The 14,538-nt window shown below is 55.3% G+C and overlaps 2 protein-coding genes across 10 annotated transcripts; both read left to right on the forward strand.

Annotated features, from left to right (window-relative positions):
• Positions 1-119: 119 nt before the first annotated feature.
• On the forward strand, positions 120-4,290 carry Phf23 (PHD finger protein 23). Of its 7 annotated transcripts, none has more exons than XM_045131817.1 (5): positions 120-327; positions 1,787-1,842; positions 1,972-2,064; positions 2,804-3,437; positions 3,538-4,290. In XM_045131817.1, exons 1-5 carry the CDS (start codon positions 294-296, stop codon positions 3,750-3,752), a joined length of 1,032 nt encoding a protein of 343 aa, XP_044987752.1. In that variant the 5' UTR covers positions 120-293; the 3' UTR covers positions 3,753-4,290. The 7 variants fall into 7 exon arrangements, with proteins under 7 accessions (XP_044987752.1, XP_044987751.1, XP_004669313.1 ...); XM_045131816.1 differs by having other exon boundaries at positions 122-327; positions 2,603-3,437; XM_004669256.3 differs by having other exon boundaries at positions 122-327; positions 1,787-1,818.
• An 823-nt stretch (positions 4,291-5,113) lies between these two features.
• Dvl2 (dishevelled segment polarity protein 2) lies at positions 5,114-14,504 on the forward strand. Of its 3 annotated transcripts, none has more exons than XM_004669257.2 (15): positions 5,114-5,343; positions 8,523-8,592; positions 8,842-8,987; positions 9,115-9,224; positions 9,336-9,471; positions 9,608-9,698; positions 9,815-9,884; positions 9,968-10,107; positions 10,418-10,494; positions 11,506-11,573; positions 12,091-12,219; positions 12,317-12,448; positions 12,579-12,758; positions 13,169-13,387; positions 13,533-14,504. In XM_004669257.2, the coding sequence occupies exons 1-15, from the start codon at positions 5,150-5,152 to the stop codon at positions 13,979-13,981; spliced, it is 2,211 nt and encodes a 736-aa protein (XP_004669314.1). In that variant the 5' UTR covers positions 5,114-5,149; the 3' UTR covers positions 13,982-14,504. The 3 variants fall into 3 exon arrangements, with proteins under 3 accessions (XP_004669314.1, XP_044986739.1, XP_004669315.1); XM_045130804.1 differs by having other exon boundaries at positions 9,115-9,212; XM_004669258.2 differs by having other exon boundaries at positions 9,133-9,224.
• The last annotated feature ends 34 nt before the right edge of the window (positions 14,505-14,538 follow it).

A 14,538-nucleotide genomic window follows, 5' to 3' on the forward strand; every position in this document is an offset into this window, starting at 1 on the left:
GACGGGCGGGGGTGGCGGTGGAGGAGAGGAGGGAGGGAGGGAGGAGAAAGGAGGAGGAGGAGGGAGCAGGCGGCCGGCGGCGCGGGGGGAGGGGGCCCGGTTCGGGAGTGCGGGAGGCTGAGGTAGATGGAGGTGGCGGCGGCGGCGGCGGCGGGTTGCGGACTGGAGTCTCTACCCGACCAGCGGCGACTCCTGTGTGGAGCGAGGCAGTAGGAGCACCGAGCCCCAGAGGCGGCACCGGGATCTCCGGCTCAGGGGAGGGGGTCGCCGGACCGGGTGGAGGGAAGGGGGCAATGCTGGAAGCCATGGCGGAGCCCAGTCCCGAAGGTGAGCCCTTGGCCGGCGCCCGGGGGCGGGGGCGGCGAGCGTTCAACTGGCAAACTTGGCGGCCGAGCCCGGGCGCCCGGCGGGAGAGTGCGGGGACGCGGGCCGGGGCCGGCTGCGGGGCGGGCGAGCCGGAGTTAGAGGAGCCGGCCGCCGAGGGGGGCCGGGAGCGCGGCGGCGCGCGCTGGCTCGACGGGACCCCGTGGGGCCAGGCTCGGCGCCGGTCCGCGGCCGGGAGGGGACCGCAGCCCCCGGGGCTCGGCGCGGAGGGCCTCGCACTGGCTCGGGCCTCGAGCGCGGCCGGGAGAGGCGGAGGGGACCGGCGCGGAGTTGAGCGGGGCCCGCGAGCTGCCCGCGGAGGGGGAGGCGGCGGCGGGCGTGGGGCTGCCCCGCTGCCCGCCGCCGGCCCGAGCTGGGCGACCGTGAGTCGTGTGGACGCGGGGGTCTGGGTATTGTCTGCGCGAGGGACGGCCGGGGGGCCGGGCGCCTCGGTCGCGCTCGGGGCGGCGGGCGGGGGTCACGGCCGGCAACTTGTGCCCGGGGAGGGGGCTGGAGCCCGGGAGGGAGTTGTGGGGCGTCGGGGGTGGGGTGGGGGGGCGGCGGCATCGGGCCTGCGCTGGAGGGAGGAGCCGGCTGGGCCCGGGGGGCTAGAGTTTGTGGGTCGCTCGTCTAGTGACTTGGTGCGGAGTACGGGCCCGGCGGCGAGCGGGGCTCGGAACAGGGCCCGGGGGGCCCGGCGGGGAGCCCGACGAGCTCGAGACGGGGAGGGGCCAAAGCCCCGGATGGGGGCGGAGGGACGGCGGCGGAATAGTGGGGAGCGCGGCGGAGAGCGGGTGGCGGGGTGGGGTGTGGGCCCGGTAGGGGGCTGTGTCCGGGCTCGTGCTCCGGTCTGTCCCAGGCGCGAAGTAGCGTTGGGCGAGAGAGAGCGAGTGTGTGTGTTTGGGGGTGAGGGGCGCGCCCGGCCTCGTGTTCGATGGAAGGGGCCGGAGGGGCGGGGAGCGGTTCCTGGTGGTCCTCCCCGAGCCCGGGGCAGTGGGTGCGACCCGACCCCGGAGAGTCCGGGGCGGCGGAGCGCGGCCCGGTGGAAGTGTGGGTTCCGGGCGCGGGTGCAGGACGGGGGCGGGCGGCGGCTCGGGCTCGGCGGCCCCAACGCTGGTATGGCGGGTGGGGCGCGGGGAGAGCGGAGCCGACGGGAGGAGGGCGGGGCGCCGGCTCGGCTGGGGGAGGGGAGGGGAGGGGAGGGGGTGCTCCGGCGAGGCCGGGAGGCGCCGCGCCCAGGCTCCGCCCCTCGGGGCGGAAGGGGGAGCCGGACGCGTCCAGCACTGCTGGGGGCTGGCTAGCCTGGGTCGGGGACCGAAGAGTTCTGAGGAGGGGGTTCACTTGGCATTTCCAAGGCTTAGAGGTGATGCTTTATACACACGACTTCCTCAGCTCGTTGACTCAGCTTTTATTGCTTCCACAGATCCGCCTCCGACTCTTAAGCCAGAGACTCAGGTGAGATGCCCCTTACCTTTCCAGGTTAGTTTTACTTCCTGACACCCTCCTTCCCCTACTTTCTGTATTCTTCCCGTTAGGGGCTATATCACTGGGAATGCCTCTGTAACATTTCTGTCTGGCTTCCTTGTGATGTGTTAATTGATTTTTCAGCCACCAGAGAAACGACGGAGAACAATTGAGGATTTCAACAAATTCTGCAGTTTTGTCTTGGCTTATGCTGGCTACATCCCCCCTAGCAAAGAGGTAGGTAGGGGACAGAAAAACAACTGATTCGAGTCAGGACTGCAGTGCTTTTTATAGGAAGATTCTACCTGAATGATAGGTAATTCTAGGGGAAATTAGCTCTTACGGCTGCGGTAGGAAAGCCAGCGTGGGAGCAAGGGTTAATAGGGACAGCTGGCTTGAGAAGTAGGGACAGCTGATTTGGAGGTGTTGATCAAAAGTTTGGAATGGTCTTGGTTTGCTGTTAGTGGAAGTATTTCTGGATGAGTTTTAGGGAGCTGACTGCGGTGATGAGCGAGAGACAGAAATGCAGCTAACAGAACATGGCTGTGCCCTGGGCACCCAGTGTTATAAAAAGCCTGGGTGGGGAGCCTTGAGGGCCGAGGTAATAAGTGGCCAGGTGAAGATGCTGGTGGGGATAGGGACGAGAGGGTATGGTTTGCGTACATGTTAGGCTTGGGGCACGGGTGGATCTAGTCGTTCCTGGCTTTCAGGTTAGGTTTGTGGAGGACATGAGGTGACACAAGGTTTATGCTGACCCTGGTCTCTTCCTCTTAAGGAAAGTGACTGGCCAGCCTCTGGCTCTAGCTCTCCATTGCGAGGAGAGAGTGCAGCAGACAGTGATGGCTGGGACTCAGCTCCCTCGGACCTTCGAACTATCCAGACCTTTGTTAAGAAAGCAAAGTCATCAAAGAGAAGGGCAGCCCAAGCAGGTCCTACCCAGCCAGGACCCCCAAGGTCCACTTTTTCTCGTCTGCAGGCCCCTGACAGTGCCACCTTGCTTGAGAAGATGAAGCTCAAGGACTCTCTCTTTGATTTGGATGGGCCCAAAGTGGCGTCTCCACTGTCCCCCACGTCCCTGACACATCCCTCCCGGCCCCCTGCTGCTCTCACTCCAGTGCCGCTTTCCCAGGGAGACCTCTCCCAGCCTCGAAAGAAGGACCGAAAGAACCGAAAGTTGGGGCCAGGAGCGGGGGCTGGTTTTGGCGTGCTGCGGAGGCCTCGGCCAGCTCCTGGGGATGGGGAAAAGAGGTCTCGAATCAAGAAGAGCAAGAAACGGAAGTTGAAAAAAGCAGAGCGGGGGGATAGGCTCCCACCTGCCGGCCCTCCCCGAGCACCCCCCAGTGATACAGACTCTGAAGAGGAGGAGGAAGAGGAGGAGGACGAGGACGAGGAAGAAGAGATGGCAGCAGTGGTGGGTGAAGCCCCAGTCCCCGTGCTCCCGGCACCCCCTGAGGCTCCTAGGCCACCTGCCACAGTGCATCCCGAAGGACCTCCTCCCACTGACAGTGAAGGCAAGGAGGTGGGCAGCACAGAAACAAGCCAGGATGGAGATGCCAGCTCCAGTGAAGGGGAGATGCGGGTCATGGATGAGGACATCATGGTAGAATCAGGTGAGAGGTTAGGGGTCCGGGCAGGGACAGCTGAGATGTTGGTTTGGGGGGATGTGGATCTTGGCCTTTGAGCAGAAAATAAACAAAAGCTTTTTTCCAGGTGATGACTCATGGGATCTGATCACATGTTACTGCAGAAAGCCTTTTGCTGGGCGGCCCATGATTGAGTGCAGCCTGTGTGGGACGTGGATCCATCTCTCCTGTGCTAAGATTAAGAAGACCAACGTCCCTGATTTCTTTTATTGCCAGAAATGCAAGGAACTGCGGCCAGAGGCCCGGCGGTTAGGGGGTCTTCCCAAATCTGGAGAGCCTTGACATCATCGTAGGTTGGAACTCTGACATGACTTGGGAACTGAGCCTCAGGGTCCTCAGCCACCATACTGTCCTCTCTTCAAGGCCGGAATTCCCAAAGGAGACTCACTTGGAAATGTCTTCTAACTTCCTGCTCCTTGGACTTGAAATTGGACCTATTGCAATTGAGTGGCTGATCCAGAAGCTGTCTGGATCTGTAGACACAATCTCTTGTCCCTTGGACCTGCCACCCCTCACTTTCAGGGCCAGGGCTCAAATGGGGATGTAATGGGATAGTTGTCTATAAAACCGTAGTGTAAATATAGCACTCCCTTCCCTCATTTTTTCGTCTATTTCACTCCCCATTTATTTTCTTCTACACTGTTGTATTTTTAATTTTAGACTTCCCCTTTTTGGGCATGGCTGCTCAAAGGTGGAGTACATAGCCTGGTGGAGTGAGGAAAGCAAAAAGGTGACTATCACTTTTGTTTAATATTGGCCAGCCTCTTGTACAGACAGCCTGCGTGATGTAAATAAAGGAGAGTGGGCTCTGTGTTTCATAGCCCTCACTGTCCTACTTGGGGAAGCTTTGGAAAAGCTGCAGAAGACAAGTTGAGGTTCTCCACCTCTCAAGATTCCATCTGACCGGGCCTCATAGCCTAAGCCTGTAATCCTGGCCGAGGGTGGGGGAGGATCAGGAGCAAGTTAGGAGTCCACCTTGGGTTACACAAGACCCTGTTTCAACCCCAACACCCTCTCCCCCGCCATGCCCCTTTCCCCAAAAGGTCTCACCTGAAAAGGACTGGCTTTGGCCTTTCATCTCAAGTTAAATGAAGTAGCCAAACCCAGGACTCAGAATTCAAGTCCCAAGTCTGCAGACTAAAATCACCCTTATAAAAGTGCCTGGCCCCACGCCCCAACCCCTGTCAAGCCTGCCAGTCTTTCCACCGCTCGGCATGGGAGGGGAAAACAAACAGCTGCCTGTGTTCTTGACAGAGGCCGCTCTGGCCAACGTGGTCCAAAGGCGGGGGACACATTTGTGGATAGGATCGTTTAGGACCCGGAGACCATTGCTTAAGGCAGTGGTCACGTGGTGCGGGCGTTGGGCGGAGCCAGCGCGCCACGTGACCAGAGCAGTCAGGTGACGGGCGGGCGGGCTTGGATCACGTGGCATACGGAGAAGTGGGAGGGGATCTGGAGAGCTCGCGACGTCGGTAGCTCGCGGCGGCGGAGTCGGTGGCTTCTGGTGGTCTTCCGCGGCTCTTCGCGCCGCCACCCCGCCGCCCGCCGCCTTCCCTTCTCGGCCCGCGTCTTGCTCTGGCCACCTGCGCGGCGCGTGGGTTGCGGGTGTGCGCAGGCGCGGCGAGGGCGATCTGCTCGGCTGGGTGGGCGGCGGAGCCCGGGAGCGCGCGGGCGAGACCATGGCGGGCAGCGGTACGGGGGTCGGTGGTGTCGGGGAGACGAAGGTGATTTACCACCTGGATGAGGAAGAGACTCCCTACCTGGTGAAGATTCCTGTCCCCGCGGAGCGCATCACCCTCGGCGATTTTAAGAGCGTTTTGCAGCGGCCCGCAGGCGCTAAGTACTTTTTCAAGTCTATGGATCAAGATTTTGGGTGAGCGCGAGGCCTAGACTTGGGGAGGACGGCGGCTGTTGTAGAATGCACTGGGTGATATTGAGGGGCACTGGTTTGCCTGGGCATTTTTCTGGCCTGTACTGAAAGATCGGGAGCGCCTACCCCAGAACCGACAGGTTTGAACCCCGAGACGCACAGCTTCAGAAGGATGGGCTGAATGCAACCTAGATGAAGACTAGGCGGGGTGCATGGGACACACGGGTTGGTGTGGGGATGGATATTAAGGACTGTACTGAGATAAGATTGATTTATTTTCTGGTAGTTTGGGGTGCTTTCCACGTTTCGCACGCAAGCTATATAGGAGTATTGTTGTATGCTTGTCTTTGTTTTGTTTTCATTTTGAGATGGGGTCTTACTTTGTGACCCAAGCTGGTGGCAGTCATCCTGCTTCAGCCTTCCTCAAGTGTTGGAATTACAGATATTAGCCACTGTACTGAGCATATAATGCCTTGGTACTGATTGGACTGTAATGGGGGAATTTAAGAAGTTTTAGCTTATTCTAGGGCCTCAGGATTGTTTGGGGCGTTCTACTCTATACTAATACACTCTGTTGGGATGGCCTAGGCTGTTCAGGGTGGTTTGATTTTCCTAGTGAAACTTGGGGCATTCTGGATCCTACTGGATTGGTCTTGGTTTCTCTTGGGGCCAGACATGCCCGTCATCATCATCATGATCATTATTTTCCTTTTTTGAGACAGGGTCTCACTCTGTAGCTGAAGCTGTGGAACCCGCTATGTCTAGTAACTAGTCTGGCCTCGGACTTTTGACAGTCTGCCCTCCCTTGTGTGTCTCCGTAGTGCTGGGACTACAGTTGTGTGCCAGCCACCATGCCTGGCTCAGGCATGATTTTATTGGGTTACTCAAGACAGGGACAAGTAAGGCTGTTGAGGTTACTACAGACAGTTGTGTTGGTGTATTGCCTGTAGGGAGACAGTAGATTATATTAGAACAGATTGGGCTATTCTGGGATAATTTGGGACATCTAGGTGATCCTGGAACTGTCAGTGATGAAGAGTAAGAAGTCCTTTTGTGTTCATAACTGTTTGAACTGAGCCCTTTTAATTCCCAGGCTCAGAGTTAGAAGGAAGACTAGGTTAGGTTCTAATAGACTGGGTTGGTGGAAGCAAGGATGGGAGAATGTTGGGCAACCAAGGTGATATTATGCCTTCTGGATGAAGAGATCCTCTACCTGTGAAGATTTCTGTCTGTCACAGCTAGAACTGAACAAGCTGTATTCTATCTAGAAAGATGGCTCAATATTAGGGTATTGATACTGTTTGGGGAGTTCTCTTGGGTTTAAGTCAAGGTTCATCTGTTTATTAGCATTGCAGTTTTGGGATTTGTTTAGATTTTGTTCTTTGATTTACTCATCTGTGGCATGATGGTAATCACAGCCTGAAATGCTTAATTCACATGCATAGTGCATGGTAAATTCTAGAAGAGTGGTTACTTTTCATTTAGTATTGAAGCACTAGTCCCTGTAGGCAAGATTATTAGTGATACATAATTGCTTGCTTTGGGGCTGGAGAGATGGCTTAGCAGTTAAGTGCTTACCTGTGAAACCTAAGGACCCCGATTCAAGGCTCCATTCCCCAGGACCCACATAAGCCAGATGCACAAGGTGGTGCATGCATCTGGAGTTCGTTTTCAGTGGCCGGAGGCCCTGGCACATCCATTCTCTCTCTCTCTCTCTCTCCTTCTCTTTCTCTCTTTGCCTGTCTGTCACTCTCAAATAAGTTAATTAATTAATTAATTAATTGAAAAAAAGAATTGCTTGCTTTGGAGTAAACTGAACTATGATGTCGAGGTTGGGTTATGTTGGTAAGAAAGCTCTGTATTCTTGGGCTGAGTGGGTTTGTACTGACTGTGCTGTGTCTTGACAGCAAATGTACCAAGCTGGCTTATATTCAAGGCTCCAACACCGTATTAGGCTAAAGTTGATCAGATAAGTCCTAATTTGAGGGTGAGGGATGTGTGTATGTGAGAAGAGAGCCTCATGGTTCATAGGGTTTGTGTTTTTGCTTTTTCTCATTTAGTTAACAGGTATTTGTTAATGGTTACCAAGCACCTGGGATGAGGCTGGGAAGATGGCTCAGCATTTAAAGATGCTTGCTTGCCAAGCAAGCTGATGGCTTGGGTTCAATTCCCCAGTATACACTGAAAGACAGTTGCAGAACCATGCGTGGTGGCACGTGCCTTTAATCCCAGCACTTGGGAGGCAGAGGTAGGAAGATCGCCATGGTTTGTAGCTACCCTGAGACTACATAGTGAATTCTAGGTCACCCTGGGCTAGTGTGAAACCCTACCTCCCAAAAGCAATAAATACATAAATAAATAAAGACAGTTGCACAAAGGGGCACATTTGAGTTTGTAGGGACAGTAGGCCATGGCATGTCCCTCCCTCCCTCTCCCTCTCTCCCTCCTCCCCTCTCTGTGTGTGTGTGTGTGTGTGTGTGTGTGTATACACACACACATACATACATACACACATACATATATTTGTTAAGGGGTGGGGGGCTGGAGAGATGGCTTAGCAGTTAAGGCACTTGCCTGCAAAGCCAGAGGACCCAGGTTTGAGTCCCCAGTACCCACGTAAACCCAGATACACAAAGCGGCGCATGCATATGGAGTTCTTGTGCAGTGGCTGGAAGCCCTGGTGTACGTATTCTCTGTCTCCTCGCCCTTCTCTCTCTCCTCCGAGTCTGGGATGGTGCTGTGCTCCCAGAACACGATGTTGAATAGACTATAAACTAGGTGCTAATGGTCTGTTAAGATTGAGAAGAGGAACAAGTCCAGTCCAGTGCAAGAACTTATAGGACAGATGAGCCCTAAGGCTGCGCTATGATTTGTCTCGCTCTGGCCCAGGCTGACCTGGAACTCACTGTGGAGTCTCAGGGTGGCCTTGAACTCATGGCGATCCTCCTACCTCTGCCTCCCGAGTGCTGGGATTAAAGGCATGCGCCACCATGCCCAGCTCACGTGACAGAGATTTGAAACTGGGCATTTCTTACATGTGAGAATGAATAGTTTCAGAGAGGACTTGGCAGGTCAGGAGAGATTCAACATCCTTGGATTGGATGGAGATTTGGAGAGACTTTGAATGGGATTGAGGGTGGGGATGTCTAGTCCAGCCTTGCTAACCATTTATTTATTGGCAGGGTGGTAAAGGAAGAAATTTCGGATGACAATGCCCGCCTACCTTGCTTTAATGGAAGGGTCGTCTCCTGGGTAAGGGCCTTGACTCGTTACCAGACTGTCCCTAGCTTTAGCCCTTCTCCAACCTAGTCATCTGTGGCCCTGGGTTTCTGCTTTTTCACTCACCTGGGGACTTAGAGGAAGCCCCTCCGCCTTACTGGCGACTCTTTTCTGGGCTCTTCCTCAGTCTATGCGATGGTATCTCCTTTTTCAGGGCCTTTTCCTTAGTGACTTGTATCGTACTGGCCAGTGGAGCCATGTTTCCTGTTTGCCCTCTTCTAGCTAGTGTCATCAGATAACCCCCAGCCTGAGATGGCTCCCACAGCCCATGAGCCTCGAACAGAACTGGTGCCTCCACCCCCGCCATTGCCGCCTTTGCCACCAGAGAGAACCAGTGGCATCGGTGACTCAAGGCCTCCATCCTTCCAGTGAGTCTTTTTTGCCTCCTTGGATACAGGGAGGGGAGGAGGGAAGCCAAGCTCCTGGAGAGGGGAGGCTGAGGACTTGGAGCCCTGTCCCACTGCTTTTGGGTGGACACCGTCTGTACCCATCTAGCCCTAATGTGTCCAGTAGTCATGAAAATTTGGAGCCTGAGACAGAAACCGAGTCTGTTGTGTCACTGCGTCGAGAGCGGCCGCGGAGGAGAGACAGCAGTGAGCATGGCGGTGAGGGGGCCCTGGAGGGTGGGGCCTGGGAGCTGGGAAGGGGGGCAGACCCCAGCTTGGATGAGAGTGAAGGGGGGAGGCCTCGTTCCTAAGGGTCTTGTTCATATGCAGCTGGGGGCCATAGGCCCAGCGGACCCTCCAGACTGGAGCGCCATCTGGCTGGGTACGAGAGCTCCTCTACCCTCATGACCAGTGAGCTGGAAAGCACGGGCCTGGCAGATTCAGATGAGGACGACGCCATGAGTAGGTACGGCTTCCGCCGTCGCTGCCCAGACTTTCCTCCGTCACCCCCTCCCCTCTTTCCGGTCAGCCTTTTCTTTGGGTGTCCCCCCCCCCCATGACCCCTTGGGCCTCCAAGTGCTCTGCCTCCCCATCCCTGCCAGGTTCAGCAGCTCCACAGAACAGAGCAGTGCCTCCCGTCTCCTCAAGCGCCACCGGCGGCGGAGGAAGCAGCGGCCACCTCGCATGGAGAGGGTGAGGCTCCTCGGGGTGCGTGGGCCTCAGTTGAGGTGGTCCTGTGACCCAGAAGCCTGGGGCTTCTCTCTGTTTCGCTGAAGGGCAGTCTGGCTCCTTCCTCTCTCCCACCACAGACCTCGTCCTTCAGCAGCGTCACGGATTCTACGATGTCGCTCAACATCATCACGGTCACGCTCAACATGGGTATGGGACAGCCCGGCTTGCAGAAGGGGAGGAGTGGCTCTTTAGAGACTGGGGCTAGCCCTTCACCGTGACCCCCTCCACAGAAAAGTACAACTTCCTGGGAATCTCCATTGTGGGCCAAAGCAACGAACGGGGTGATGGCGGCATCTACATTGGCTCCATTATGAAGGGCGGAGCTGTGGCTGCCGATGGGCGCATCGAACCTGGCGACATGCTTTTGCAGGTGTGCTGCTGAGCTCGCCTGGACAGGACCCTGCCTTTCCCGGTCTGCTGCTGCATTTCTGTTCTTAAATTTTATTTACTAGAGGAGTGTGTGTGTGTGTGTGTGTGAGAGAGAGAGAGAGAGAGAGAATGTATCAGCGCACTAGGCTTCTTGCTACTCTTAACGTTCTCCAGATGCATGTGTGTCTGGCTTTCTATGGGTACTGGGGAATTGAACACAGAGTGGCAGGCATTGTACGCAAGTGCCTTTCACCACTGAGCCATCTCTGCAGCCCCTGCTCTGCTTCTGCCCCACTTCCCTTCCCTTCCAGGTGAATGACATGAACTTCGAGAACATGAGCAATGATGATGCTGTGCGGGTTCTGAGAGACATTGTGCACAAGCCAGGGTGAGCCTCTGGTCTGCTCTCAGGCCCTTGGGCCTCTTGTTTTTAAGCCCTTTCACTTTTCACATGGAAATTTTAAAAAATGCTGAGACCTAACACTCAAAATACATGAAACAGAAATGTATGGTATGGCAGAGTTGTAAGTGATGGCCCATCTCACTGTTGCCTCAGTAGTGAAACAAGATTGTTTATTTCTCAGAATGCTGCGCCCCTCCTTACCCCACCCGCTCCACCTCATGTCTTCCTGTACACCCCCTCCTTACTTCCCACTAAGGATGATCTCCCTCTTCTTTGGTCAAGAAAACCTTTGCTTTACTTGATGGTTTTTCCAGTCATGCCTGGAACATTGAATAAGATGGTTTAGTGTTACCTGTTTTGTGCTTCCTGTGAAAGGGATTGTACAGCATGTCTTCTCTTGTTTTAGTCAGTGCCATGTTTTCTTTTGCATTTATTTATTGTTGGGGGGGTATACATAGATAGAAAGAGAGAGAATGGGCATGTCAGGGCCTCTAGCCACTGCAAATGAACTCCAGACGCATGCGCCCCCTTGTGCATCTGGCTTTACAGTTTTTAAGCTTTGCAAGAAGCGCTGTAACCACTGAGCAAGCTCTCCAGCCATTTTTTTGTTTTGTTTTGTTTTGTATAATTTATTTTTGGGAGAGTGAGAAAAAATATGGATGAGGAAGAATGAGCACACCAGGGCCACTTATCATTGCAAATGAACTCCAGATGCATGTGCCACTTTGTGCATCAGGCTTTATGGTGGATACTGGTGGTTTGAACCCAGGTCAGTAGGCTTTCCAAACAAGCTGAGCCATTTCCCCAGCCAGCAGTTATGTTTTAAATTTTCCCATATTAGTGAGTCACCCACATTGGAGAGCCCACTTCTTACCTTCTCCAGCCCAGCCATATATGTGTTCTCATTCTGCCCCTTAATCTTTTCTTGCTCTAGAGCTTGATTCTTCTGAGGCCTCCTCGTTTTCTTCTCTTTCACTGGCCTTCTCTTCCCCACAGCCCCATCGTGCTGACCGTGGCCAAGTGCTGGGACCCTTCTCCCCAGGCCTACTTCACCCTCCCTCGAGGTGAGTGATGCCCTAGGCAGGCGTCTGACGTCATGACCCGGGGAGCTGGGTGTAGTGACTCATACCTTGTAATCCCAGCACTTGGGAGGCTGAGGCAGTAGGATTGCAAGGAGTTTGAAGCCATTTTGGCCTACATTGTGAATTCCAGGCCAGCCTGGGCTCCAGAGTGAGACCATGTCTCAAAAAATAGAAATAAAGGCCAGGTGTGGTGTTGCATGCCTTTAATCCCAGCACTCGGAAGGCAGAGGTAGGAGGATTGCTGTGAGTTCAAGGCCAGCCTGAGACTACGTGGCAAATTCCAAGTCAGCCCAGACTACAGACCCTACCTCGAAAGGGGGGACAAAACCAGAAATAAAAAGACCAGGGGAGCCAAGAAATGGGGCTAGGCCTCCAAGCTGTAGGGTGTGGGCTGGGAAGGGTCAAGAGAGAAGTAGATCCAGCGGTCTGGATTCTAGAGCGACAGGGCGCGTTTTCTAGGACTGAGTAGTGTTCATCTTGCTGGCTGTCTTTGTCTTAGATGAGCCCATCCAGCCCATCGACCCTGCGGCTTGGGTGTCGCACTCCGCTGCGCTGACTGGCACCTTCCCCACCTATCCTGGCTCCTCCTCCATGAGCACCATTACATCTGGATCTTCTTTGCCTGATGGTGAATCTCCCAGCTCCCCTCCCTGGAAGGATAGCCTCAAGTGAGTGGTCTGACTGCTGTCCCGTGGGAGTCTTCAACCCCCCATTTTCTCTGTCAGGCTGTGAGGGCCGGAGTCTCTCCGTACATATGGACATGGCATCTGTGACCAAGGCCATGGCATCTCCAGAGTCTGGATTGGAAGTTCGGGACCGCATGTGGCTTAAGATCACTATCCCCAATGCCTTCCTAGGTAATACCAGGCCCTGGCCAAGGTGGCGTGGGAAGGGAAAGAGGAGGCCAAAGCTGGGAATGACACAGGGAGGTTGAGGGTAGGAGCTAGGAGGAGACTCTCAGATCTCTTCCACTGTGGGTAATTGTAGGCTCAGATGTGGTTGACTGGCTGTACCATCATGTGGAGGGCTTTCCTGAACGTCGGGAGGCCCGCAAGTACGCCAGTGGGCTGCTGAAGGCAGGTCTCATCCGACACACCGTGAACAAGATCACCTTTTCTGAGCAGTGCTACTATGTCTTCGGGGACCTCAGTGGTGGCTGTGAGAGTTGTAAGTCACTTACCCTACCTTCAGGCGTAAACCTTGGTCTGTCTTGTCCTGTCCTGCCTTCCCAACCCATGCCTAGTCCAGAAATTAGCCATGGAAACTGTGGATAGTCAAGCATTCTGTGTCCTCCTCTTGGCCCTGAACTGGTCCACAGTGGGGGTAATGTACGCCCATGTACTGCTGAATAAGCCATGTGCCGGTTGCAGAGTCCTTTCCCTGAAGAAGGGATGCCTCTTTCTGAGTTCCACAAAGCTATTGTGGTCTTGGTTATATTCCTGCTGTAGACTTTCCTGTCAAAAGTCATTGTCACCTGGTTGAGCCCTGGAGAAACAGTTCCAGGTTTCTGTCCGTTCTTGGGGGTCCAGGCCTCTTAAAGCAATGGCAGTCACTACTCCTTTCCCTTCGTGTTCCAGACCTGGTGAATCTGTCCCTGAATGACAACGATGGTTCAAGTGGGGCTTCCGACCAGGACACCTTGGCTCCTTTGCCTGGGGCCACGCCATGGCCCCTGCTGCCTACCTTCTCCTACCAGTACCCGGCCCCGCACCCGTACAGTCCCCAGCCCCCGCCCTACCATGAGCTTTCGTCCTATACCTATGGTGGAGGCAGTGTCAGCAGCCAGCACAGTGAGGGTAAGTCACCCCCACCCGCAGAGGCCAGCACGGCCAGGGACTGAGCACAACAGAGAGGAGCCAGGGAGCAGAGGCTAGAACAGGGCCTAGGGAAACCAGCACACCCTGGGCTGAGGCTCACTTGCCCTGTCCCTCTCCCCCACAGGGAGCCGGAGCAGTGGCTCGACAAGAAGCGATGGGGGTGCTGGGCGCACAGGGAGGCCTGAGGAGCGGGCCCCTGAGTCTAAGTCGGGCAGTGGCAGTGAGTCTGAGCTCTCCAGCCGGGGAGGCAGCCTTCGGCGTGGTGGGGAACCTAGTGGGACTGGTGACGGGGGCCCTCCCCCATCGAGGGGCTCAACAGTGGGTACTCCAAATCTCCGTCCTCTTCCGGGCCTCCATCCCTATGGACCTCCCCCTGGCATGGCTCTCCCCTATAATCCCATGATGGTGGTTATGATGCCCCCACCTCCTCCCCCTGTCCCGGCAGCAGTGCAGCCCCCTGGGGCCCCACCAGTCAGAGACCTGGGTTCTGTGCCCCCAGAACTGACAGCCAGCCGCCAAAGCTTCCATATGGCTATGGGAAACCCCAGTGAGTTCTTTGTAGATGTCATGTAGAGCCCAGCTTTGGCCACTTGGGCCTGTGCCCTTGGTCTGTGGTTTCAGCTTGGTGCTCTGTAGTGCCTGGGCTCAGCCTAGTGGCTGTCGTCTGCCGTATCATTGCCACTGTGACACTCACCAGCAGTGCCTGGTCCTCCCCCTTCCTCAAGGGGTAGACAGGGACCTTTGGTTATTTTTAGCTTTATTTTTTATAAGCCTTTCTGGGGTTAAAATAGTTTTTTACATTTGGGGGGGAGTATTTTTCTAAATAGACATTTCCTCTTTTATATGAAGAATCCTTATTTCCTGGGTCCCTTCTAACCCCAGAATGTAACCACCTCTTCCAGTTGTCTAGTCAGTTCTGTTCCTCAGAGGGTGTGGGGGGGGTGGTTAGAGGTACCCTGGGAAGAGGAAGGGGGTTGGGTACCCTAGACAGCAGTCTAAGGAAGCTGGTGGGCATTTGGGGGCTGTGTAGCTGCTTTTGTTATTCTATTTATTTTAGGCAATTGTATAAAACACCAAATAAAGCAATAGAGGCAAACTCCCCATCTGGCTCCTTTCTTGGGGAGGGAGGC

Source organism: Jaculus jaculus, chromosome 12, assembly GCF_020740685.1.
Source record: "Jaculus jaculus isolate mJacJac1 chromosome 12, mJacJac1.mat.Y.cur, whole genome shotgun sequence".
Lineage (NCBI taxonomy): Eukaryota > Metazoa > Chordata > Mammalia > Rodentia > Dipodidae > Jaculus > Jaculus jaculus.

What these genes read in the sequence shown, in the direction of transcription:
- Phf23 (XM_045131816.1), top strand. Translation starts at nt 294, where the DNA reads ATGCTGGAAGCCATGGCGGAGCCCAGTCCCGAAG. An exon ending in GGCGGAGCCCAGTCCCGAAG is followed by an intron (nt 328 to 1,786) that starts GTGAGCCCTTGG and finishes TTGCTTCCACAG; the next exon opens with ATCCGCCTCCGACTCTTAAG. An exon ending in GGACATCATGGTAGAATCAG is followed by an intron (nt 3,438 to 3,537) that starts GTGAGAGGTTAG and finishes GCTTTTTTCCAG; the next exon opens with GTGATGACTCATGGGATCTG.
- Dvl2 (XM_004669257.2), top strand. Translation starts at nt 5,150, where the DNA reads ATGGCGGGCAGCGGTACGGGGGTCGGTGGTGTCGGGGAGACGAAGGTG. An exon ending in TATCCCCAATGCCTTCCTAG is followed by an intron (nt 12,449 to 12,578) that starts GTAATACCAGGC and finishes GGGTAATTGTAG; the next exon opens with GCTCAGATGTGGTTGACTGG. An exon ending in CAGTGGTGGCTGTGAGAGTT is followed by an intron (nt 12,759 to 13,168) that starts GTAAGTCACTTA and finishes TTCGTGTTCCAG; the next exon opens with ACCTGGTGAATCTGTCCCTG.